The sequence below is a fragment of the Ciconia boyciana genome, chromosome 2 (assembly GCF_034638445.1).
Source record: "Ciconia boyciana chromosome 2, ASM3463844v1, whole genome shotgun sequence".
NCBI lineage: Eukaryota > Metazoa > Chordata > Aves > Ciconiiformes > Ciconiidae > Ciconia > Ciconia boyciana.
This window is the reverse complement of record NC_132935.1, coordinates 21,152,986-21,179,106: the sequence shown is the minus strand read 5'-3', so window position 1 is coordinate 21,179,106 and position 26,121 is coordinate 21,152,986. Positions and strand designations below refer to the sequence as shown.

At 40.6% G+C, this 26,121-nt stretch overlaps 1 protein-coding gene and 1 long non-coding RNA gene across 13 annotated transcripts in view; one reads left to right on the top strand and one right to left on the bottom strand.

The window, feature by feature from the left end:
* The window catches only part of OXR1 (oxidation resistance 1), a 355,322-nt gene that overhangs the window by 246,959 nt on the left and 82,242 nt on the right, over positions 1–26,121 (top strand). Inside the window, exon 1 of one of the 12 annotated variants that reach the window (XM_072852045.1) lies at positions 13,599–13,658. The exons of 8 other annotated variants lie outside the window; for them this stretch is intronic. In XM_072852045.1, the coding sequence (XP_072708146.1) occupies positions 13,625–13,658 (34 nt within the window). In that variant the 5' untranslated portion in view covers positions 13,599–13,624. Of the gene's footprint in view, positions 1–13,598; positions 13,659–21,389; positions 21,851–26,121 lie in introns of those variants that run through there. 3 more of the 12 variants (XM_072852048.1, XM_072852046.1, XM_072852049.1) reach the window with 3 other exon arrangements.
* On the bottom strand, positions 8,559–16,698 carry LOC140647440 (uncharacterized). The gene is made up of 4 exons (XR_012040766.1): positions 16,660–16,698; positions 12,856–12,918; positions 11,109–11,231; positions 8,559–10,580 (listed from the first exon to the last, which is right to left on the bottom strand). It is a non-coding gene; the product is annotated as an uncharacterized lncRNA (long non-coding RNA).

Here is a 26,121-nt window from a genome sequence, read left to right as displayed (position 1 = left end):
CTACCTTAAAGCCAAGTGGAGAACAAATATATAACTTCCACTTTACAAGGTGTGGTGGGGGTTTTTTGTGTATAGTGGTGTCTTATATACAAACAGCCTTCATGTTTTACCCTCATTCATGTCTGATTTTGGGACAGACAGCTCATGTAGGGCTTTAGCTTTAGAGTCTTCTCCTTTTCTTCAGTAGATTAGAGATATGATTATAAATCTGAAGATTTTGTTCTTTTCAAAGTTGATTTTAAGCAATATAATTTACTAGTCTTTGAGGAGGAAAAAAGGAGAAAGAAAAAGAAGAAAAAAAAGAGGGACCAGTGGTGAATGCGTTTTGAGGAAAACTGAAAGGACACTGTGTAGGCCTGTATTGCATATGTGTCCCTGAATAAAACTGTAAGCATTCAAAGACTTTGTGACCCATGCAGTAGGACAGGAAAGGGAAAGGGAACCACCTCCAGAAAAATGGGATTTGATGCACTTCACCCTTTGGTTGTTATGTAGCCCACCAGGCAGACCTAGTAGGAACTTCACACCAAATGAAACATTACTCCAACTATGGAACGCAAATCATAGAATCGTAGAATGGTTTGGGTTGGAAGGGTCCGTTTAAGATCATCTAGTCCAACCCCACTGCCATGGGCAGAAAGATCTTTCACTAGATCAGGTTGCTCGAAGCCCCGTCCAACCTGACCTTTAACACTTCCAATGATGGGGCATCCACAACTTCTCTGGGCAACCTGTTCTGGTATCTCACCACCCTCATCATAAAAACTTCCTTCCTTATGTCCAATCTAAACCTACCCTCTTTTAGTTTAAAATCATTGCCCCTTGTCCTGTCACTACAGGCTTCAGTAAAAAGTCTCTCTCTGTCTGTCTTATAAGCCCCCTTTATATATTGAAGGTCTCTCCAGAACTTTCTCTTCTCCAGGCTGCACAACCCCAACTCTCTCAGCCTTTCTTCACAGGAGAGGTGTTCCATCCCTCTGATCATTTTCCTGGCCCTTCTCTGGACCCACTCTAACAGGTCCATGTCTTTCTTGTACTGGGGATCCCATAGCTGGACACACAGTACTCCAGGTGAGGTCTCACCAGAGCAGAGTAGAGGGGGAGAATCACCTCCCTCGACCTGCTGGCCACGCTTCTTTTTATGCAGCCCAGGATACGGTTGGCCTTCTGAGCTGCAAACAGACGTTGCCAGATCACGTCCCGTTTTTCATCCACCAGTATCCCCAAGTCCTTTTCCACAGGGCCGCTCTCAATCTCCCAGTCTGTATTGATACTGGGGATTTCCCTGATCTAGGTGCCGGACCTTGCACTTGGCGTTGTTGAACTTGATGAGGTTTGCATGGGCGCACTCCTCAAGCCTGTCAAGGTCCCTCTGGATGGCATCCCTTCCCTCAAGTGAATCAACTGCACCACTCAGCTTGGTGTCATCTGCAAACTTGCTGAGGGTCCACTCATTCCCACTGGCTATGTTGTTAATGAAGATATTAGTATTGGTCCCAGTATGGATCCTTGAGGGACACTATCCGTTACTGGTTTCCACTTGGACACTGAGCCATTGACTATAACTCTTTGGACACAGCCATCCAGCTAATTCCTTATTCATCTAACAGTTCATCTGTCAAACCCATATATCTCCAATTTAGCAGCAAGAATATTATGAGAGACTGTAAAAAATTCAATTCATCAACATAGCTTCATTAGTTGGTGCCTTTTAGGAGGTTTTGAAAAAAAAAAGGAATCGTGGAAGTTAGGGGAGGCTCTACAATTTTTCTCAACCATGTAAGCACAGACTTTCCCCTACAATGTGTCTGGAACTTCCTTCATTGCAGTTGGAAGGGACAGAGGACTTTTCCTTCCCACTGAGATTCAGGAGGTTTCAGAGATTTTTATTTTTATTTTCTTCTAAAAGCCATGGACTGGCACTCTCTATGCAGTGGCTTAGCGTCCTAGGGATTTCTAAGAAATTACTTCAGATTTCATGCCCCTAACTAAAAGAAGCTTCTAGTTGGGCTTCTGTGATCCCCACCCTTCACAGCTGGATGGGGACATCAGCTATGTGCCAGCTGGGACTCGATGTGACAGAAGACTTCTCAAAACACATCTCAGCATGGCTACTAGCCACTGTTTTCCTTAGGGCTTGCATACTGGGGGCTCTTCTCTTTGCCAATCCATTTCTGAGGGGATAAAACAACATCTCTTCTGAAGGCTGTAATACGTGTTCAGCCTTTTTAAAGATAATAACTTTACACTCAGTAAAGGAATACACATTTTGTTTATTTAAAAAAAATCCTCTGGAAGGTCAGTTACAAAGGGAGAGCTGCATGTGTGAGCTGCTTGGAAAGACAAAGTTCTGGACAGTTCTTCCTGAGGGGTTCCTCATTTTGAGTTCAGAGCAAGATCTGGTCTGTCTCTGATGTGGCTGCAAGGAAAGATTCCCAGATGTGGAAATGACTCAGAGGAAAAATGTCTAGAACATCGAAAATCCTTTGCACTTTTCCACTTCTTTCACAGAAATGATCATATATGTTTATGGATACTGGAGAAATTTCTCTAAGTGTTTATTTATCCAGGCAATCTTTTCCAATCCTGTCCTGCCCTCCAAGGGGCCAGGGGCAGAGCTGTACTGCCTGTAGGTTGAAGAGCTGCCTAGGAGAAGGCAGTGCAGTCAGTTTAAGTTTGATGACAAAAGTTAGAAAAAAAATTGAGGATGATCCTTGGCTTTAGCTGAGTCTTCACAACCGACACTGAGAAAAGCCTGAGCCATGGGGTGACTTTGCTAAGCTATGTTATGTACTAAGTTATGTACAAGCATTTGGGTATTTCTTTTCGGGTTGTGCCATTGTTGTTGCCACATGTGGCATCGGTTTCTCATAACCCATGTGGATGGAGGCTGTGAGCCTCTCCATAGAGGTCAACTCGTCACAGTGCCAGCGCAGATTTCCCAAAGAGGAATGGGGAACACTGAAATGTTTGTGCTTCCTCAGCAGGAAAATGATAGTCTGGTCAGTCAAGGGCCAGATCAGGGGGCTTTCTAAGCATTGCTTGGGGGGGAGGGCAGGGGAGAAGAGCTGAAAAAAACAGCTCAGTGTCTGTGTCCTGCTGGGTCTTCACCTGCTATTAACAAGTGCTGGTGGAAGGTGGGAGTAGGGTGTCCCCCCACTACGTTATGTTTCCTACATTGAAATTGGAACTCTGTCTTCCAGCACACTTTGGCTGCTGCAAAGAAAGTTAGTAGAAAGAATTGCTGTCATCAAAGAGTGTGCAGAAGACATAATTTCTGGTCCAAAGTATTTTTAAAATCTGAGATCTCATCTTATAACCTAAGATGCTGCAAAATTGCACCATGTTATGTTTCATCACTGCTGAGATTTTTTCTTCTCTATTTTTCCTTGTCTCTCTGTCATTTTTGTTTTCTTATCATTCTCTCATTCTCATTCCAGTAGGCATGTACTGTATCATAGCAGTGCCTGAAGAGCTGTTTACACAATGTGAGCAAAAACTTACTGCAAGGAATATGTAACTTTAACAGTAAATCAGAAAACAGAGAGGGGAAAAATAAAGTATTTTCTAGGTAGTCAGAGGAGGCAGAATACATGCCTGCAGTCACAGAGGAGGAGTCAAAGATTGGACTTAGAGCTTCAGTAAAGTATGAAGAATTACATTTCTTAGGCTTCCCGCAGTAGGTGATGTTATTTGTGAGGAGATCCTGACCTGCTCATTACTCCTGGAGATCACCTTCTCCTGCTCAGGGGGTTCCATCAAAAACAGAAGTGGGGGAGAGAATGAAGTGCCGTCTGTGAATCCTTCATTTGCACTAAGAAAAACCTTTCAAAAGAGCAATAAAAATTGCATGGGCATGCTTCCTCCCCTCTCTTCTAGTAACTGTGCCCATGCCTCCACTACCCCCTCACAGGATTATGTATGAAATGTGTGGTATTGTGAAATTTTGTGTATAATGAGGGAACTCTAATGCTGGAAGCATAGACTGCTAGAGAAAGTGGTCTTTTTACTAGTTCTACTCTTTTTCCTTAAAACTCTCCATCTCTGATATTTGTGATTTCAGTGCTGTGTGGATTTTCAGATACTGAATTTCCACACCTCAAAGACTTGTTATAGTCTCCTTTTTGCCTGCTCACTGCTAGGTTTTCCTCGTTCCGTATAAACAGGAATTTGTGAGCTGTGGGTTAGAATCCATCATGGAAAGAAATGCTCTGGAAATAAAGTAGCTAACTGTACTTTTTATGCCTTTCAAGGACATAGTTTCTTGTGTGCCAGAGAAGAGGAACCAGTGAGTAAACAAAAAGGAAGAAACAAAAAAGTAAGACCTCCTGCACTCCAGACTATGACAAAGATAAATGTGAACCTAAGGTCCATCGTGTGGCCTGAACACTTGCCAAAACAATCAGTCCCTTCTGTGGCTGCATACTGCTATTATTGGCTTGCAGAATCACCATTAATAAAGGGTTTTGCATAGGAACCAATAGCAAGGTACAGTGTTGAACAGATAACTATTGGAACATTCTTTTAAACAAAGTTTGACAAAATATACTATATTTAGACTTGTACTTTTCTACTGTCAAAATGTTACATCTCAAAACTCTGCAGAATGCCCTCAGGGAGACACATGGTTTTGTATTTGGTAAGGAGGCAAGAAAAAGGTGTGTCTGGCATGAACAAATCTTGGTCAAAAGTTTTACTTTAATTCTTCTACTGCATGCTGGGTTTGCTCTGAAAATAATTAATAAGAATGTTCCCCTTTCACTTTTCTCTTGATGAACCCTCTTCTGCCCAGGGTACTAGCCAGTTTATTAATGTTTGGAAATAAGATTTTGTAGTGGAATAAGAGAAGCAAAGTGCAGGACTTGCAGTAGCACCACAGGGCTTCTGCTGTAAAATCTCATGGATTCCCCACTCAGTGCTTTCCAAACATCTCACCCTGTGCTCTTCAAACAGCCTCCCTCTTGACCCCAAACCAAAGCTGAGTTAAGAGTGTGACCAAAGATGCTAGAAGAAATTGGTTCAGAGCATCTTTTTGATTTTTGACCATGCCCATTCACTAGATTCATGGGCCTTGGAGTTAAGCCATTACACCAGTGCCATCTCCAATCAAGTACTTCTGCACTGGAGGAATGTACCAGCATGAGACTGCCCTTTGGAGAAGTTTCAAGGATATGATTTGTAAAGCTAACACCAGAGATTGTACCTTCTTAGAGGTCAGCAATGCAAGATTTGTTCCTGTACGTATAAGGAATTCATTCAGAGTATGTGAATCATGATACTGTGTCCTTTCTTTGGAAAATCATGTCATGATACTGTGTCCTTTCTTCAGAAAATCATATCAGATGTGGTAAACAACTGCTTCCTTCACTTGTTAATTTCGTCCTGCAGAACAATAGCCATGGGCTGTAATGGAAGATACGACCTTAAATGTTCACACTCTTTGTCAAACCTTTTTAACAGTAAAAAAAAAGGCCACAGAACTCAATTTATTGTGAGAGGAATGGTTCTTAGCGTCTTTCCCCCAGTATACCCACTGAACGATCCAGTACACAGTCCTTCATATTAAAAGAGATCAAGCAAGGCCAAGTGTTTTAAGAAAAGTAGCCTTTAAAGATGCTATTTGATCCCTAATACACATTTTGGTAAGTGTCTCCTCAATGCAGCTTCAGGCACTTCATGTGTATCTGTGTTATCAGCTGTATAAAACTATTATTATTAGCTCAGACAGTGGTTATGTGGGCAAAGAGACTGTTCTCATCAACATGGATATCAAAGACAAGGGAGGGAAAAAAATGAAGCATTTAGCATTATAGCTCTGAAAAACAGCTTTACTTTGTTCATGGCAGGTAACTAAAGTCTCCTTGAGAAAACTGGGTGAGTCAGGCAGTTTATTACTGTTTTCTAGTAAAGCTGTTTTAATTGACAGCCATATTTTGAATGGGAAAATTTGTTATTTTGAGATTGTTTGTACACTTTCTTTTTAATATTTTGTTCAGTGGTTATGTAAAGAATAAGATTTCCAAGTAGGCAGTCCGCAATTTGCTTATTGTCATACATGAAAACACTTTGCCACTTAGAGTTTTCTGCTGACTCCTTGCTGTGATAGTTTGATCAGTTATTAGAGAAATCAAATGTTCTCTCCCCAGCACTGCAAGAGCTCAGTCTCAACTTGTGTAATGCCCTCTTTTCACTGAGTGCACCATATTTTCATTACAGAACCAGCCCACTGAACATCTGAAAACTTAATTTAGAGAACTACAATGGCACTAGTTAAAATATTTCAGATGTTTTATATAAGTGAAACCATGAAAGAGGAAAAAAAACAGTTCTGAGGAATATAAATTACTAAACTACAACAGAATCAATTGCATGCTAGTTTACTGTAAGTAATGAAGTGGCTCACAGGATCATTCAACTGCTAACTAATGGAAGGAGAATTTATTGCACTTACTGCAATAAACTGATAACTGATAAACTGATAACTGATAAACTGATAACTGTTCGCTGAAATTCTCTTCTTTTTTTCACCTCCTAAAAACATGACTACCTGTAACAGGGAGTAAATGTAAAGAGCAGTATCTCAGGTAAGTTTGGGTGCGGTTGAGTGTCTATCAGTATGAAAGAAAGGAGGAAGAGCATAATCTGAAAATGGTTTGGAGATCATCCCTATGGATCTGTTTGCACTTAACCTTAGACTAATATTTGGATTTTCTTCTTGAAGCATGAGTTCTGTAAAACAAAAGGCAAAGACCTTACAAACAAAGCACTTTCAAACACTGGAGATCCGTCTGAAGATCCTGATATTAAAGAAATCCAACTCTGAATTATATATGTAGATAGCAATAAAATATTTTTTAATGGAGTGCGTTTTGATTCACAGCAGGGCTGACTGGCCAGCATGGTTACAGTTTAATTGCCTCAGAACTTCTGCAAGATTCTGTTTGACACTAAGTCTAAAAAAGTGTTAGAAGAGCAGTTCATTTAAAGGGGAGTGACGGAGAATGTAATGGTACTAACATCTGCTTGTATGAACATTTTTGTTAAGAAAAGGGAAAAATGAATTTTGGGGGAGGAAAGGACAATATTGCTTTGCAATAAAACAAACCATAGCTGCTTTGCTTTCTAATATTTATAAGAATTTTTACCCTGAAATGATGCAAAATGCCTTTGTGAAATGCAAGAGGCATGGCAGACCACAAAATTGAGCAAGATCTTCCTATCTGCAATATGCCATGGCAGTCTGTCCTCTAAGGTCTAATTACCTCTTTCAAAAGTCTTGCGTGATTGTGCAAGCTGCACACAATTTCTGTTCCTAATTCTTTTTCTTTAGGATAATAATGCTGATACTTGAAGAAATATCTTGATATCCAAACAAATGGAAAAGCATTTAAACAGTCAAAACACTGCTGTGGATATCAAACGTGTGTAATAAATTGTGTCTCCCAGCACAGAATATCATCCAGGCTAACCACCCAGTGATGCTGGTTTGTTGACTGAGACACCATTGTCCTGAGTCAGACCAGTTTAGAAAATGGAAAGACAGCTTCCACATCCAGACCATTTTGGTCATAGTGTGTCATGGGTAGCACTTAGCTATGGTGAACACAGATCATTACATTGCTCCTGAAATCCCTTTTTATATCACTACTAGAGGCTTACTCGCCTCTGCTATTTCATTCAGTAAAAATCTTTTCTATGCATCTGTGAAACCACTCATCCAGGGCCTGCAGCACTTGGAAGGTTGTTTTGCAGGCTTACGTGCAGTCCATGTAGGAGGGGTGGGGAATGTTTATAGTACCAGCAAGTCCTTGTGTCATCCAGTCTGAATAACCTTGGAAAGTGAATGCTATAGCTTGTGCTCCCTGATGTCATCGTGCCTATTAAAAGTAATATTAAATGTTAAATTTGTTGATAAATAGTGAATTGTAATGTTCTATCTACAAGTTCCAATTGACCTCAACATTTTTGATCACATAAGTAAACACTGCATGCATAAAAAGCATATAAAGCACACTTTATAAAATGAGACTTTTTGCTATCTTGTTTTCTACCTGCTGGCTTAAAAATGTAAAGGCAAAACACTAGTCTTCACAAAAATTAAGGAAAGGCCAAGAGTATTCAGTGTAAAACTTACTATACATCTTATTTGAAAGAATACTGTTTTTCTGTGACTTATAAAATAAAACACATCTGATACTAAAAGAATAATAGCTTGAAATAAAATATTTAATGCCAGAAGTGGTGTTGAGTTTGATGTCCTTATGCAGAGAATGCTGAATACAAATTACATAGTAAAAAGCCTGGAAACTTTATGGTACTGAGGCTAAAAGAATTTTTTGGAGGAACATATCTCAATGTAAGAACTGCTCATTACATATAAATTGAAAATGTGTATCATATGAAAACAAGTGGTGCACTTACATTAAATAAAATTATAGATATATTTATTAAGGTTTCTGACAGTTGAATTTCATAAAAACAGAGAAAATACAATTCCCTTAAAAAACACAGTCAGTCAAACAGTCAAACAGTCAAATAATGAAGTATATACAAAACAATAATCACGTAGAATATTCTTAATCTAGGGGACATGGGAAGCATGGAGGACACTAAGAATTTAAAATATTTGTAGGTGAAGGGACGTTATGCATCTACTAAATTGTATCTGCGATGTCTGTATTCACCTTTGAGGCAAAATCATTTCATCAGAAAGGATTTTGGCATCAGGAAGCCAGGATTACTTCAGTTTGCAGGAATCCAATTAGATTATGAATTGTTTGGCCCACTGGTTTGTTTTATATCTGTGTATTTTAAAGAGCCGAGTACAATCTCAATGCCAAACAAATGCAAATTCTCTGCCTCCCTTCACTTTTCCTAGAAGTGTTGAAAACAGAAGTCAGAATAATGATGGTATTTATTAAAATACTTTATTAATTCTGATAATTCAGAATAATATCTGATTCCTGTGGTTTCCTGTAGGATCTGCAAGGGCTAGTTCTGTGCTGTCACTCCAGTTACACTACGCTGCTGAGCTATCAGAAAGATGCTCTTAAAAAATGGCCAGCACTCTCACGTTATCCCATACTGTCCCATCAGCAACAAGCGTGTCAAGAGAGAAAATGTAGTAGCAGTAAGAGAGGTAAGGTAAAATGTAGGCTTCTACCTATTGATACAGATGGTAGTTGAACCAAATCGATAGGCAGTTTCTCAAAGTGCTGAGCAATCAGAACACCTGAGTGTTGGAAGCTTAAGTCACAACTGATCATAGCCGTTTGGCACAGTCCTCAGATTTATCTCTGTTTGGGCATGGAACACAATTTTTGGGGAAAAAATTGTGCTTATGCTCATAGTCTCTGTGCTTGGCCAAAGAAAGCGAAGTAACAGCTCCTAGTGCTTTGTGCTGTGCATCAACAGTAAGAATATCTTCCATCTGACTGTGTTTTAAAATTATTTTAGCTCAATCTTGTACATTTTGCGAGTAGGAATTTTGTAACTTATTAGAAGACTGACTCTGTCACAGTTGTAAGACTTTGGCAAGTAAATCTTGGGTACTGCTGCTGCTGTCTTTTGGCAAAGTATCATATTCTGTTTGGTAAGTCATATATGAGTAGACCATTATACCTGATGATAGACTGTTTCCCGGTTCATTTTTTAAAAAGATGAAATATTCATACTGGGTTACAGGCTTTTCTCAGTAGCACTCTCTTCTGTAGGCCACTTAATCTCTCAATTGTAACAGTTCTGTTCCTCCTTCCAATAACTTTGCATGACAGTAAAAATATTTTGATTACAAAAAAATTTAAAATATGGTCTCTCTTCCTAAACGCCCTGAATTCTGAAGATTCACTTTAAGTTTTGAAAACCAAAGAATCACTTATCTTATGTCTGCACGTGGAGGAAGAATGCTGTGAAACTCCTGTGCCAACTATTTGTATTACAGAGTGTGAAGCAGCATCTGTGGAGTCAGGGCGTGGGCAGGCTCCTCTCCCTGCCTGCCAGCAAGCTTGGCAGTGCAGCTGTGCCAGCACAGAGGGATATTTGTTATGCTAAATCTAAAGCTGCTGTAGGATACATTCTCTGCCCTTTCAGAGTCACAGTTTGCTTCTCAGGCCAGTCTACAGCCAATATAATATAACCAGGATGTTTGGCAAAATCTGGTGGTTGTCCTTTGGTTCTTTCTTTTTTCCACACTTGCTTTCCTTTGTAGAGCACAACTTCAGAACTCTTAATGCTTAGACATTTGAGAATTTCCTGACAGTCCATTTGGATTCTTTTCTATACAGGTTCCTGACTTTGCTACTCCATACACTTTATGTTTATGACTCCTCTTTAAACAAAGTTATCAACGCTGGCAGTTAGTGAGAATTCCAATTTTCTGGATAAGGCAACTGAGATGGAGAAGCCACACCAACTTCTGTTCACTTCAGGAGATTAAAACAGGGAGAAAAATGAAGGCAAAGTAATAGCTTTTCTCCCTTTGTGCTTCAAGATCTGTAGCAATTCAGGTGTCTCGTATCTCTCTCAGCCCCGAGACGTGTTCTTCTGATCTTCCTCAGTCTGTAGAGGTCACCCCCTTCACACTGCAAATGACCCAAGGAAAGAACTTGTGGAGGACTTCTGGTTCCAGGGCAAGGGGACTGGGGCAGTGTCATGGCAAGTCCTAACATCAGAATGGCTGGGTGGGGAGAGGTAAAGGTAATGTTTTGCTCACATCCAGCTTAGTATCCTGTTTCCCACAGTGGCCAGCAGCAGGTGGTAATTAGGGAAAGAATACAGAAGAGGACAAGTATGGAAAGATGCTTTGCTGGTATTTCCTCTGGGCTTTAGGCAGTCTGTGGCCTAGGAATTTCCAGAAACCAGTCTGTATCTGCATTCTTGTGCTTAATGGGTCTTGATGGACTTTCTATGAATTTTTCTAATTGCTTTCTGAACCATTCATAGTTTTGGCATACACAACATCCTGTGGTAATGAATTCTGTGATTCAGTTATGTTGTGTAACAAAATGTTTCCTTTTCTTTAAATCTTCTTAGCAATTTCTTTAGGTGCCCCTACTTCTCTTATAATGAGAAACAGTGAATAGTTTTTCTCTGATCTATTTTGTACTTACCTACATTGTATTTTTTAATCTGCTTTCCTAGAGAGAAGCAGCTTGACACCTTTGTTGCTCTTCTCAGTACATTTTCTGGGTACATTGCATCTTTTTTTGAGACAGGGTGACCAGCAGTACAATCTATATTCATGAGAAGAATTTAAAGAGTAGTGTAACTATATTTTTCTAATAATTCATATTTATTTTGCCTTTCAGATGTCTGTTGACTGACATTTTCATATATCTCTTTACTAGATGGTAATAGCTCATTTAAAGCTCATCACTATGTGTATGTATAAACATAGTTATGCACTTGGAGGAAAACTTGTCTTTACTCTGCATTTATTGACAGTGAATTTCACCCGCCATTTTGTTTATGATCTGTATTATGAAATAATTTTTAACTTTTTTCAGTAGATTTGACTTTCCCACATAATTTTGTATCATCAGCAAACTCCACCACCTTCTTGTTCTCTCCTCTTAGCCGAATAATCCAGTAAATTGAAAAGCATGGATCACTGTTGGGCTGCACTGATAATCTTTCTTCCTCTGGTGTGAAATCTGACCTCTTGCTTACTGAACTTTAAAGGATATTAAATGACAAGCCCTCTCATCCTACAACAGCTTCATTTCCTTGGTGAGGGACTTTGTAAAAAGATTTCTGAAAATATAAGTACACTGCTGTCAACTGATTATTCTTATCCACATGCTTATTGACTCCTTCAAAGAAAAACTATAGATTTACAAACCAAGACGTAAAAATTTTGTTGATACTTTGCTATTTTACTTATCCAGCTGTCTTCTAATTCTGTTATTACAATTTAATTTCGTCATGAAGTCTTGAGTAACACCAGAGGTCCTTTACTACCACAGAGCCCAACAAGGCTTTCTGTGCAAAAAAAGGAAAGTTGCTGGGGATCTAAAACAAGTCTAAAATATTAAAGTTTTTTTTCAGAATTGCTTTCAGGCTCCTAATAAAGATTATATTTAATTACAGCAATTAAGAATTTGTCAGCACTACTGAACTTCAGAATGAACGGCTTGAAGAGACAGATGAGAAAGACCACAACAGCATATTTAATACTCTCTATTTAAGAAGAACTGAGTCTTTATAATCAACCAGTATTATGCTGGGTTACTAATACAAATTAAGCAATTGCATTTTATGCAGAGTGAGACTTACTTATATTGCCCTGGTTTCCTGCAACAGCATCAACATCTCAGCACTCAACACCACTACCTTATTTCTGCACCAGTGCATCATGCACCCAGGCCAGCTGATTAGCTGGACTAATAATTCAGGACTGGACTAAAAAATGAGACAGTTGCTCTACACTACAGTTAGGGTACTGTGCTACTAGAAAGCACACCTTCCTTCAGTAACCTTGAGCTATGAACCATACCCAGTGCAGGACTTTAACATCAGATTAGCAGGAACTTGAGAGGCAAGTTCCATCATTATTCAAATATCTGAATTTTTCCTTTCATATTTAATAAGAAAACAGATCAAGGCTAGACAATAGTTTTTTATCCCTTCTTTTCTCAGCATCACCTTTCCATTCACTGAGGTTTGTTGACCTTACTAAGGTTCATGGCTAAACCAGTACACTCTATATATTTCCAACCTGGAACTAGTATAATTCATTAAGACCTGTAGTTGGGAGAAATAAGCTTTTGACTTCTGCAAAACACAGCAACCTGTTTCCTTGATGAGCAGCATGTTATTAGTGCTTCACATTTAACCACTGTCAGCCAAATCACTTACCAATTCCGAGTCTTGATCCTGAGGCACTGGAGTAAAAAACCTTGATAGATAACTGATAATTACCTGTCAAAACAGTTGTGTTTCTTTGGGATTTTGTACACAATATATGTACACAATATTTCATCCTCAGATGAAATATAAGGAGACAGTGAGATATGCCATTAGGCATTCTAAATGAAGCCTACAGAAGAGCCCATCTAAATAAATTGAAGGAAATTAATCAGAGGCAAATAGGATCTGTAAAGCTGTGTATGTGCATAGGTTCTCAATGGTGTATACAGCATTGCAGCAAAATGCGGCTGAATGCAAGAGAGACAACATACTGCAAATCATTTCTGGGGAAAACTGTGTCAGTAATCAAAGACAAGATACTAAAATGCGAGAGAGAGGCGAGAGTTAAGCTGCTAAATCTTAGGGGAAAAACTAATGTGTATAGGATACAGTTTCTTAATTCAGAGATAATACAGTAATGGACAGCCTTCAAATGATTTAGCTAGCTAGAAGCAATGTATTTGATTTTTTAGGATAAATTGTAGTAATTATCCCCAAAAGGACAGAGTGAGTAACCATCCACAAGTTTTCTACATGATATTATGGGAGCAAATGAATCAGGCATATGCTTGTGATGTGGTGCCAGTGGGGGAGGGAAGGAGAGAGAAACCAGATGTTCCTTAAGAAGCAAGATTTAACAAGAAAGAAAAAGCAGAACTTCCTCCTAATAAGGTCAACATACTCCTTTTTGGTTTTCATTCAAAATAAAATTTCAGGAATGTCCTGCACAGATTTAGATGGCTCAGGAAAAGGTATGTACAAAAGGCTTTCATACACTTACTTTACTTAAGGAAAACAACTACAAAAACAGATAGCAAAGAATGGAACAGAATTCACTCTTTTTTAACTAATCCTTAATCCTAGAATGCACTGCCTAAGCAGGAACAAGTAAAATAGAAGATCAGTAATTCTTATTACAAGAAGAGAATTGCCACCAGAAGGATCAGCTGTTGTCATTAGCTTTATTCTGACTCCTGATAAATTCTGATTTTGACCCATTTATCTAAAAAATATCACTGTACTTCAAACGGCATTGCTACTTAGAACTGGCATTATGTGACTGCTCATCAGCTGTCCTTAAGTCTGCTTTTTCCAGGTGTCTGAGAAGAATCATTTTGTTCAGATCCGTTAAAAGGATCCTTGTATCTTAGATATCTTCATGTCTGAACTAAATGTTGTAACTAAAACTCATAACCTGTAACTAAAAGCCATGATGTTTTCTGAATTGGAAACTGATCTGGTGCCAAGTAAATATAATGGGAGCGTGTGACAAGCAGTCGATATGTCTTGAAACAGAACCTGTTCATTATATAGAGTCACTTCAGTGATTATTAATGTGAGCTTTTCCCCCCAAGACAGGACTATGGCTTTCTAAAGTATGTGGATCTTGCTATAAATATGAGGAATACAGCTGGTCATGAGGTGGCAAGACATTGATCACAAAGCAGACATTTTTTGTGTTAACAATCTGAATCAATGCTTTGATCTGAAATCTCAGTTGTGTTATGATTGCTTAGTCTTCAGAAATGGTGTACAATGGAATTGAATTTTAACAACTCTGTCCTACCAGAGGGACATTCTATTTTATTATGAACCAATCTGGCAATGTAAAAAGGTCTATTGTGAATTGGAATCTGGCTTTATTGTTTCTGAGCAAGTATCAGTAACCTCCTTACAGGGATACAGTACCTTAACAACATGATAAGCATTTAATGAATGTTAAGGAAAGAATAGTTACAGTTATACTGCAAAAAGAAAAAAAAAAGGATTAAGTCAAGACTGTTTGCCTAAGATTCAAATACCTGATGAATAAGCAATTTTCTTATCACCTTTCGTAAGCAATTATTTATCATTTGCATAATTTATGCCTCTGTGGAGGATGGGATTAGCTAGTAAATACTACGGAGTCATCAATGATACTGTCAGTGTTTTCCACATTCAGTTTCAAAACACATGATGAAAGAACAAAATGTCAATGAGATGATGACATGAAGACAGGGAGACATCTGTGTCTACTGAAAATTAACTTTGTTCAGCTAGTGTTATACCTAGTGAGCATCCTTAAACTGCACAGGTATCTGTATGTGCATGCACATGCATCCATACCTCTCAGGGTCCAAATTAATTTTCATAAAATTCCCTGAACAGAACAGAATATTCTGTTTATAATAAGCCACTATTGACCAAATAAGTACAAACTGAAGACGTGGAGGTCATTTCATGTTTATTTGATAAGGTAGTCTATATATAGAGCTGTGTAATTGCAGTTGAAACTAAAGTTCTGCCATAAACACGGAAAAGCCCCACTATGGTATGCATTTGTCCTCAAGGCTGTATTTGAAAACTTCCGTGTTGATATCTTTGGTATTCTAACAAATGCTGACATGATACGTTATCGTAGAATGGACCATTTCAACATCTAAGCAGAAATGTTATACTTTGGGAAAATAAGAAAAATACAGATTTAGTTTTAGAATTTACATTTTTGTAATGCTAATTCTGTCACTGCTTTTTGAAAAAAACTTCTAGCATAAATAAGAGTTGGATAGTGACTATGTGATAAAATTTTTCAGAGAAAATGGGGAACTGCAGGCAACAAAAGTTGTTATTTACCTGAATCTCTGAAAATTCAGATCATATGCAGCTGAAATTTGGTGCTTCCAAAAGTGTCAAAAAATTGTGGCATGCTTTTGAAATCTGATCAAATTATTTTGCAGCATAAGGTTAAGTGTATTTTATGGAGTAAAATACACTCACTCACTTCACACTCACTTCTGTTGAGTTTCATATGCTTAGTATGCATTTTTGTAACTATGCTATCTATGCCAGTACAGAACACTTGTGAATCAATTAACATTTTTTTTTCTGTTTCAGTAATGTCCTAGATTTGATTGTACGTTTTATTTGTATGCTGTTTCTATCTTTACTATCTAATTTAAATTATGGTATGAAGATTTTTGAAATCTGGCTAGAAAAGGAAAAATTGCTTTCTCCTAAAAGGTGAAAAGGACTTGTTGGGCTGTCCTAAGTATAAATAGTCTGACTTGGATGAGGTTAGATACCAACCTAACAAACAAAAACATAACATTTATGTAACTACAACCTATTATCAGAACAGACAAAGCACAAACAGGTCAGATGTTGCAGTGGCATCTGACAGGAATGACTTGGCCTCTTGAAACTTTTTAGATTTGATAAGATAAAAACTAAACACAGTGAATGTTACGGTACTGAAATATTATTAAATTAAACCTAAGGAGCTGTGCTTAGGACTGCATATTTTGATGCTTAAATGCATTGTAGGGGGAGGCTGAGGTGCCCAAGGTCCAAATGTTCTCCTCAGCCTGGAGAAACCTAATGTCTAGTTGTGCTACCTTTATTTTATACAGCTTCTACAAAAGCAAATGAAAGATTTATTGAGCCAGATTTGAAATACTAATAAAGTAGGAGTTTGATTCCATTTTCTACTGAGAAAGCAACTCCCCTAAAAGAGATGCTGTAATGGTTTCCTATCTTTTTCAGTGTTATTGCAAGAATAATCAGATGCAAAACGTAACCTATACTTGAAGTATCCCACTCCAGAACCAAGGACTGCCAAATTCCCTTGTTCCCCATGTTTATTCTGTCTTGTCCTTTCAACGTGACATTTTCTGCTGAACAGTGAACAGCATCAATGGTCAAGGTGGAGACTGGCCCCCATTTCATTCTAATCTTACAGGGACCTGGTTAGTAAAAACAGAATTATATCCTTACCTGCTGAAGTTTGAAATTCCAGGTTTACCACTTCTGAGGCTAGTATGCAGGGGATAGCTTTCTTCTTGCCAAGTTTCTAATCTGAAAAGAGGATGTGGTATTGTGAAACCTGTATGCACAGCCACACCTAACCCACAGTTCTCTGCGAAAAACCTGTTTTAAACACACCCATTTACCTAGTGTCACCTGGTTATCTCTTTTCAACTTCTCCCAAATTTATAGTGACACTGAATTGCCCTTTGGAACTATTTGGTCCTTCTTAATCACAAAAATAGATTTGTGCAACTGTTTTTACTTCTTGAACTGCGTACTTCCATACTTCATCATTCAAATTAGTGGGTTCATATGGAAATACGCCTGAGAATGTGGGAGTTCTGCATGCCTCAGTTCTAGTCCCTCCTTCAGGGACTGCATGTGCATTCTGCATTGTATTTAATTTTTACTGAAACAGCATTGGAAGCAGACTGCAGTCTGTTTTTCTGTGTCTTAAAAGTTTAGCTTTTTCACTAGAAAAAAACAATTCCTGAATTATTTTACATTACTAAAAATAGGTTTCATTAAAAATTAAGAGAGAAGTTAGGCTTTTATGCATGTTCCAATTCAAATCCCCATTTTAGCCACTCATTATAGGTTTTGCAACCACGTAAATGGTAGGGTCTTGACCAGACATGGTAATTTAGAATACTTAACAAAGGCATACAGCATCCTCATAGCATCACATGAAAGCTGGTGCCTTCAGAATGAGTAAGGAAGCTTACATGAGGCATTTGGTTCAAACTGTCAAAATTACATACTTGCATTTAGGTTGCCTATATACAGATGAACACTGACTGATTGCCAAATGACTGACATCAAGATTTTCACCTCGGAAAGCATGTACAAACCTTGTTTCTCACAAAATAAAATAGGGGGTTTGTGCTAGGGCTTAGTGTACTTTTGCCTGCAGCTTGGTAGCACTGGAAATTTGGCAAGGCGAATTGCAAGAGGCCCATATCCTGTACACCAGGCATGTGAACTGGCCAGGACCCAAGGAAGCTTGCACAGCATCTGCTGGCGTTTTGCCTGGATTAGTTGCTGCAATTTGCACTTATTTTCACAAGCAACAAATCTGTCCCCAAAGAAATGATAGGTCTCTACCACTTGCTGTGTTTTTATCTTTTTTTCTCCTTTGAAATACTTTTAGATATAATTCTGTGTTCAGACCTTGGAAATAATATTTCCTCATTGTGTCCTTTGCTATTTGACCATAACTGATCCCTGTTCTCTCTTCCTTACACCACCAGTTCTTTTAGGATGCAGCTCAAGCAGCTCTCTGCCTGCTCTGGTTTGGGACTTTGGGATCTAGCTACAAGACGAGGTTGTGCCTTTATTTACAGCAACAGATTAGCATAATGTGTTATTAAGTGTTGCATCACAAACGCAGACATATTCCGTCAGACATTTCTGTAGCTACTGAAGATGTTTTTGTGTGTAATACTGATATGAAGGTATGTGCTCCACTTGTGCCACAGTTTCACTATCACTTTGAGCTAACATACATTGAAGACAAAGAGGCTGGGCTGCAACTTCCTCCTTCCCTTTCTTCTCTTCCAGCCACTTCTACTCTTCTGTTGTTTTGCAACTTGTGCTTCCACAGGGGTTTACACACAAGTCAACCAGATCTGGAGAGCTAACTGGGGGTAATATTAACCCCACAAAAAAATAAATATGTTTAGTTAGTTTTGACTACACTAAAAGATACTTTTAACTGGATCAGCTTTACTGCACAGTTCATTCACCTGCCAAATGAATGCTTGTGCTCACACTGGTAGCACAGGAACAGGCACAAGCAATTAAGAGCAAGTAGGACCAGCTCTTTCCTTTGGAGGGCCAGTTTCAAGTGATTGTGGAGTTACAGAGATACGCTTTCTGCACTGATACCACAGGCCAGAAAATAACCCTAGGAGAGATCCTTGTACATTCACAGGTCAAATACAAACTTGTTAGCCCCCCCTCAGCAAAATCCTGTTGTTTCTAGACATTGACAACATAAAGGCAGTATGATCAAGCTTCTGTAAAGCTGTTCAGGATCAATCTAAGTGTAAAAAATTATTATAAATATTGTAGAACATATTTATATTTATTTTAGTTTTATGGCAAAAGGGACACACATTGCTTATGTATGTAGGGTGTACGTTGCTCCTACCAATTAAAAAGTTGAGGAATGCTGCAAAGCTTTTCAGATAGAAATGTGGACTGTAATCTTAAATCTCAGTATATTACATTTTATAAATGACACAGGATTAAGCCTGGTCAGTTTTCAGATGGAAGATCTTTGTCAAAAATCTTGCTATCATAGGTGTGGCACAACTAAGTAGAAACCGCATCTTAAAGCTCATAATAGTACTGCTGGATGTTTGTGTTGAAGATGCCTGCTGAAGTAGTATAGCTCTGACTATATTCTTCACAATGTAATAATAATAATTGTATTACCTCAATGCCTTGAAATGTTATCAGTAGTCAATAAGTGTCACACATCTTAAAAAGAGTAGTATTGCCTTTTACGAGCACAGATACCTAAATCTTGTTTTTATAGTTAAGACAGTTCAATTGAAGAATTTGTTCTTCCTAAGTAAAAACATTGCTAAATGGATGCTTTTGAGTATGGGCAATGATTTTCAATACTATGAAAATCGCATTGCAGTAATAGGTGATCATTTTATACTTCGGTTAGACTATTTGTGAACAAAGCAGATGAAAGCAGCTAAAATGTAACAAATTCATAGTTATCAAAACATTTACCTTGAATACTTCATAAAAATGTTGGCTGAATCTGAATCTGTAGCCTCTATCACTGCAATATAATGATAAACACTGCATAATATGGGCTTGGAAGAGAAAAAAAAGAACTATTTCAAACCACAGAGGAAATACATGCAATCAATACAATAACAGAGGTGCGTATGTGGCTAGAATACTGCTGGACAAGCCAGCTGAAAGTTTCAAAAGTGCTGAGCACCACAGCTGTAAACTCATGCGTGGTGCAAAGATGTAGGTAAATTTTGCCTAATATAGAATCAACAGGGCAGAAGACCAACCATAACTTCTTAACACCAGAAACACTGTAATGAAATGAAAACTAATTACAGTGTTTAGGGCAAGACAGATCTGGCAGGCAGAATAGTTTATATACTAAACATCTAGTGGTACTTAGACCATGCAGTGACTCTGCAGTTCCTGATTTATTCATTAGTCCTGGAACAGACAGATTACACATCCATTTCTACTGGCAGGTTTTGGAGGGAGAGAGGGAGGGAGAGAGAGCTAATTCTGCTGAAAATGTATTCTTCTGTTTCAGTGTAAAGGTTTTATTTGAAAAAAGTCTTGAACATCATTATCTCCTGAGCAGGAACTGATTTAAGTAGGAGAAAGGTTGATTTGAGTGTACTGTTTACATGAAGTAACCCTCAGAAATCAGCACTCCAAAATGCTGACGTTAAACTCTGATTTAATTGAGCAGCTGCTACAAGTGAATAGGAGTTGAGATAGCTCAGCACTTTGTTCCTCTGTTCTGCATGTACACAATAGATTTGGCTCAACAACAGCATTTTTTATTAAACAGTGCTTTCATTTGCAGCTACATGCAGCATATAATTGCATCATACTCTGATTAGAATATAAGCACATTAGCTTACAGTTCTGCGTTCTTAAGGCACAGGTAGTAAATATAATATGGCTGTTCTTCCAGCCTCTGTATGTGCAGAATTCACATCGTAAGGCAGATCTTAATCATGAGATTCAATGCCTGAGACACTTCTTTCTCTGTTAAAATGTTGAATCACGTTCTAACTTTTTATTTCTTCAAACCTTAAAAGTTCCAAGAATTGTGAGGACAAAGAATGCGAGGATACAAATGAACACCGCAGATCAAATGTCTTTTTCAGAAAGGAAGAAACATTTGTATACCTAGTAAGTTCTGCTGGAAGACTAAAGTGACGTAGCCAGTTCAAAGGTTGAGTCAGGTAGCAATGTTGGCAGACGCTCAGAGGAGGACTGGCTGGGCTAGCACAGCGAGGACGGTGGCGTCCCAGATGGCAGGAAAGACTGAGAGTGTGAGGGATCAAAAGCAGAACAGCAAAACCACACAGTGTCACAGCTGGTCTTGTTGTACAGTTACAGTGGTAAAATATCTTAATATCCATGACTGTGAGAAGATTTAAGAGTAAGAGATTGCCTTGATTCTTGATTTTCATGCTTCTTAGCAAAGGGAAGCTGAGACACAAAAGCTAAAAGTTAATAGAAAGCTTCACAGCACATCGTTGTAAAGCAGTGAGCTTTCACAAAACATAACTAAAACCCCAGGCTGCGGATAAGTTCATAAAGATGTACAGGTGGCCGTGAGCCTGCCTGAGACTAAAAGGAAGCAATGTCCCAAGTGTCGTGGTGACAGGGGCGGTAAGGAGACCCAGGCGTCCACCGCTCCTGTTCACGGCCGTCGTGAAGCCGCCCTCACGGCCTACACCCCTAAAAGCCTTCCCCGGCAGCAGACGGGCCATCTTCTTGCAGCACAGGGAAGTTTGGGAGGCCTGCCTCTCCCCTCCGCGGTCCTGGGGAAAAACAAGGAGCCTCCGAAAGCTGCGGGGCGGTGAGGCAGCTGCGGGGCGGTGAGGCAGCTGCGGGAGGGGCGTCCGACTGAGGAGACGCTGCCTCTCCGCCGGAGGGCGGCCGCGGCCTGCGCGGCCCGCTCCCGCACAACCCCGCGCCGCGCCACCGCGGCCCCGCACCGCGGCCCTGCCCCGGCCTCGGGCTCGCCTGTGGCGGGGCGGCGGCCTCAGACCCCCGCGGCGCCGCGGCTTCGGCCGTCACGGCCCGCTCCCCGCACGGACCCCGGTCGCGCCCGTCCGCGCCCAGCGCCGGCGGTGGCGCCGCGGCCCCTTTAAATGGAGGCGGGGCCGAGCCCCAAAGTTTGCACAAGTTGTGGAGGGGGGCCGGCGGCCGCGCGGAGCTGCGTGTCCGGCCCGGCCATGGGGTTCCCCGGCCGTTAGGAGCCCCCCCGCCATGGACTACCTCACCACCTTCACCGGCAAGGGCGGCCGCCTCCTGCGCGGCACCGCCAGCCGCCTCTGGGGGGCTGTGCCCGGCGGCCTCCGCCAGGTCCGCTTCCAGGATAGCCGGAGCCGCGGGGCACCGGGCCCCGCCGAGCCGGCGCCAGGTACCGGCGGGGAAGCGGCCGGGGGGTGCGGGGGGCGGCAGGGGCAGCGGCCGGCCAGGGGCCTCCCTGAGCGCCGGGGTGGGTTTCCCGCCCCCTCTGAGCCTCTCTGGAGGGCAGCGAGCTCCGGGGGAAGCGAGAGCGTGCAGGAGGGGGAGAAGGTCCCTTCCCCGGCGGGGAGCGGCCCACGGCTTCCCCGCGTGCCCCTGGCTCGCAGCCTTGCCGAGCCGTGGCAGGGAGACCTACAGCGGGCTGCTCCCCCCTGCCTCCGGGGCCGCGCCGGGCGGCTCTGAGCCGTAGCCGATGGAGGAGGGGGCGGCGGTGGAAGACGCGAAGGGAGGCGTGGGAGGACCGGCACATGGGCCACGGCCTGCCCCGCCGCGGTGCCCGGCCGCCTGCCTTGTTGCCGGCGCCTGCCTGAGGGGAGGCTGCGCCCCGACGGGGTGCACCAGAAGGCGGGTCTAATAACAAAACCCCAGCTTTGCTCTTGCTGCACGTCTTCCTGATTTCAGTGGTAGTACTACTACATTTACTTTCATCACCTGCCCCCTGCTTTCCTGGTACTTTTATTGACCAGGGTGAGGGAAACCGACTGGAGGACAAACTCCTTGGTTCGAGATCTCCTTTGTGTACAGAGCGGTTTCTGCCTCTCATGTGCTCCTGAAGAACAGGCAGGAGTACTTTGGAAGTAGGTTTGGTGATGGTAAGGGCAGAAGTAGTACATCTGCCTTTCAGTGGTCACACAGGTCCCTCAGGAGACAGTGACTCTTTTGGCCCTGTGTCTGGGAGCAAGAGGGCTGCTTTTGTCACCCCCTTTCTTGATAAAGTCGTTGGGCTGTAAGCGTGGGTATTGTAATTTACTCATCTCAAGTGAGCATTCAGATTGGCAAGAAATGCCATGTAAACTGGAGGGGTGGACAGTGAACGTACACAGACTGTGTATGCAGGAGAGGATGGGGCAATAAGGACTCTAGGGAGGTAATGCTATTGATTGGAGATTAAAAACAAACCATGACATAACTAGTAGAAGCAGCATGGTCTAAGGACTGCTTGGAGAGAAAAAGACATATGAAGTTAAGTTTGCGAAAATGCTTTATGAAAATATGAAGAGCAGTATACAATGAATAGTAAATCCTTTCCTTTTTTTTCCTGTTTCAAGAAGCTCTGTGATAGGCGGATGATTGTATGTTTGTCATTGTGTATAGGTAAGGTTGAAGTCATGTCTCTGCTGAAAGGTAATATTTAAGACCATTAAGTTTCTTTGTTACTTTAGGCTATTTTGGAGGAGTAGAATCGTTTTTTTTATCAAGAGAAACAAGATCTGCTACTTGCTGTAGTAGGCAAGGCAATAGGAATGCTTATGCAGTCTGTCAGATGTAGATGATGTCTCCTTGTGTGCTTTGGATCACACTTCTTTCAGAGAAAGGATAATAGGTAACCAGCTATATTTACAGTGCCACTCTTTCTTTCTTAGTTCCGTGTCCCTCTCCCCCAAGACATACAGGGACAGAAAGAGACAGTGACATGTTTTTCAGCAGTGAAATGAAGTACCTTGAATAAGGTCTCAACTAGCCTTTGACAGTTTGTAGACAAAGATTACTTGCACTCTTTTGCAGAAGCAAAATGGCAGTAAAACTCTGCAGCATCTTCTGGTCTTTTAATCGGTCACAAGGCCACGTGTTCAGCTGTTAGTCCAAAGCATCTCCTGTGATACATGTGATTTCTTGGAGGGAGAAGCTCTCTATGACTATTCTTTCCCTCTTGCTCTAGGACAAAGGATTAACTTAGACTGCATTAAAATGTTTTGGTTTTTCCCTAGCTTTGAGCAGGAGGTGTATTTCCTCAGATACTTTAATAATGTAATACTTAAAATTTGTGTTAACGAAAAGTGACTTCAGTTCCAGAATGTGGGGTGGGTTTCTGTGTATATAGAATTTGATGTGTCTATTTGACAGAAGAACCATTCTCTGGGTTTTTCCTAACCGAGGCAAAGCACAGTGTGTGAGGCAATTAGATCCCGGCCCTCCCATGCTGTCTTCTCCTTCACGGGGTTTCTATCAGTTATAGGCAGAAACAAATTCTTGTGACTGTAGAATTCTTCTTCTGGCAAGCATGTTGCTGGCTTTCACAAACTGCCTGTGCCCTGGTAGTGGGTGCTGTGGAAGCTGTAACGATTACAATAGTTCAACTGAAATCCAACCTCTATTTTAATTAGAAATGGGTCCCCTGACATTAACTTAAACCTTAATGGCAAATTCGAACTACTCCAAATGTTCAGTCTCTGTATGCAGTGTTCTGGATCCAGGCCTACCTATTGCTCTAGCTTTTTTTCCCCCACTTAGGACTTTCAGAAGGATCTTTTCAGTGTTCATTTTCTTTGCATGGTTCGGTTGTGACTATGCATTACTTCTTAAAAGAACAGTTCTTCATAAGTACCTTAAAACTTTGTTTCCATGTTTCTGAAACAAAAAACAACCTTTTCTATTCTTAATTATTTTTAATTTCACTTCTACAATAAAGTATCTCAATCTTATTCATGTAATATTAGTAAGCTTATGTTTACTGTTTTCTTACTTGTCTTTCTAAACAGTTGAATAGCTGCTTTATAAGGTTTCCAAGTTCAGGGAGTCAAGTCTGTTCAAATGCTGTACTTTAAATCACTGTTCTGAGCCTGTGTACTTCTTTGGGTACATGCAGAACAGTTTACAGTATTTCTTAGTAGGGAGAAAGGAGACACTGGGAGACTGAGTAGTGCTGTAGGAGGCTGTAAACCTGTTTAACCAGTTTACATTGTTTGTGTCAGCAGCCAAGTCAGTGAAGTAAGTTTAGAAAGGTATTCTGTCTTTTAATGATTGTGGTGGAGGATAAAATTGCAAGGAGAACCAGAAATTCTAGAGAAAGCATTTGGCTTTAGTAAAGGCACTACCAATAATTTTGGAATGTAAAATTCCTTTTTAAAAAAAAAAAGCCTTGTAGGCTTTGAAATATAACTTCTAAAGACAGTCTATTGATAATTTCTAGAAAGAGTTGGTATGTTTGCATTCAAGGCCTGGGTTTACCTAGAAACTTTAGCTAGAACAGAATGTAGCTTTCTTGTTTATTGGTATATGTTGTAGGTGTTAACATGTTGAAGTTGCATGCAATTTTATTTGCTTTAAGATGCAACTCAAGGTTTTAGGGAATGTGTGATTAAGGATTATCTTTACTGCAGAATTAACTTGAACGTTCAGTTTAATTGGAGTCTCATCTATACAAACCTTTTACTTAAATGAGCCAACAGCATGTCTCATAGTTTAGTATGCTGTTTGCTTTGTCTGCTGTGTAAGGGGGAGTGTGGCTGGCAGTGAGGGACATGGTTTTGCTTCTTTTCTGTGACACTGCTGAGGCCGTACTTCCAATATGCTCTTTGGTTTGGTACACCACTCTTAAAGCAGGCTGCTGAGAAACTGTAGAGGGTCCACCCGGTATGTTTAGGGGCATAGGGCATATGACCTTTGAGGAGGGATTGAGGGAGCTAGGCTTTAGTCTTGCAAAGAGGAGACCAAGGCGTCTTAGAGACAATCTAATTGCAACCTACATCTACCTAAAGGGGCACGCTCTTCTCAGTAGTAAGAGATGATAAAAGAAGGGGCAGCAGCCACGAGTTTTAGCTTGGGAGGTTCAAATTGGACAATAGAAAAAACTTCACAAGGAGAGTGTTCCATCACTGGGACAGCTTACAGTTTTAAGCTGACCTAATTTGATGTTGACAATATTCCTGCTTCAAACTGGAGGTTGGAGTAGATGTACTCCAGAGGTTTATTCCAGACAACACTTTGATTCTGTGAAGGATATACTTCCGTACATGGAGTCTCGTGCTTCTTCCTTCCTAGACATTTTCACCTCACTTCTGTCTGTGGTCACTTCATGGAGGGAGAAGGTACCCTGCCCAGACAGCCTTGACTTCCTGTAGTATATGTCTCATTAAGTACAGAAGTTAAAGAAATTAAGATCAGTCATTCAGAGCTGCTTGTTCAGAGAATCCTCTTAACCAGTCTGTCAGAGAAGTTGTTCTAGCTCCCTTCTGTTAAAAGATTTTTTGTTGTTGTTGTTCTTCTCCCTCAGGCTCAACTTGATTGTTCAGTTCTGAACCATGTGGCCTGGGGGTTTATTTACATTTTTCTCTTATCAGCTTTCGAGTCTTGATTGGCAAGATAACCATACACAGTATCTCCAGTAAGCCATGTGACCTGTCAGTCCTTTGTACTATGGTGAAGGTAGCAGCAGTGCATTAG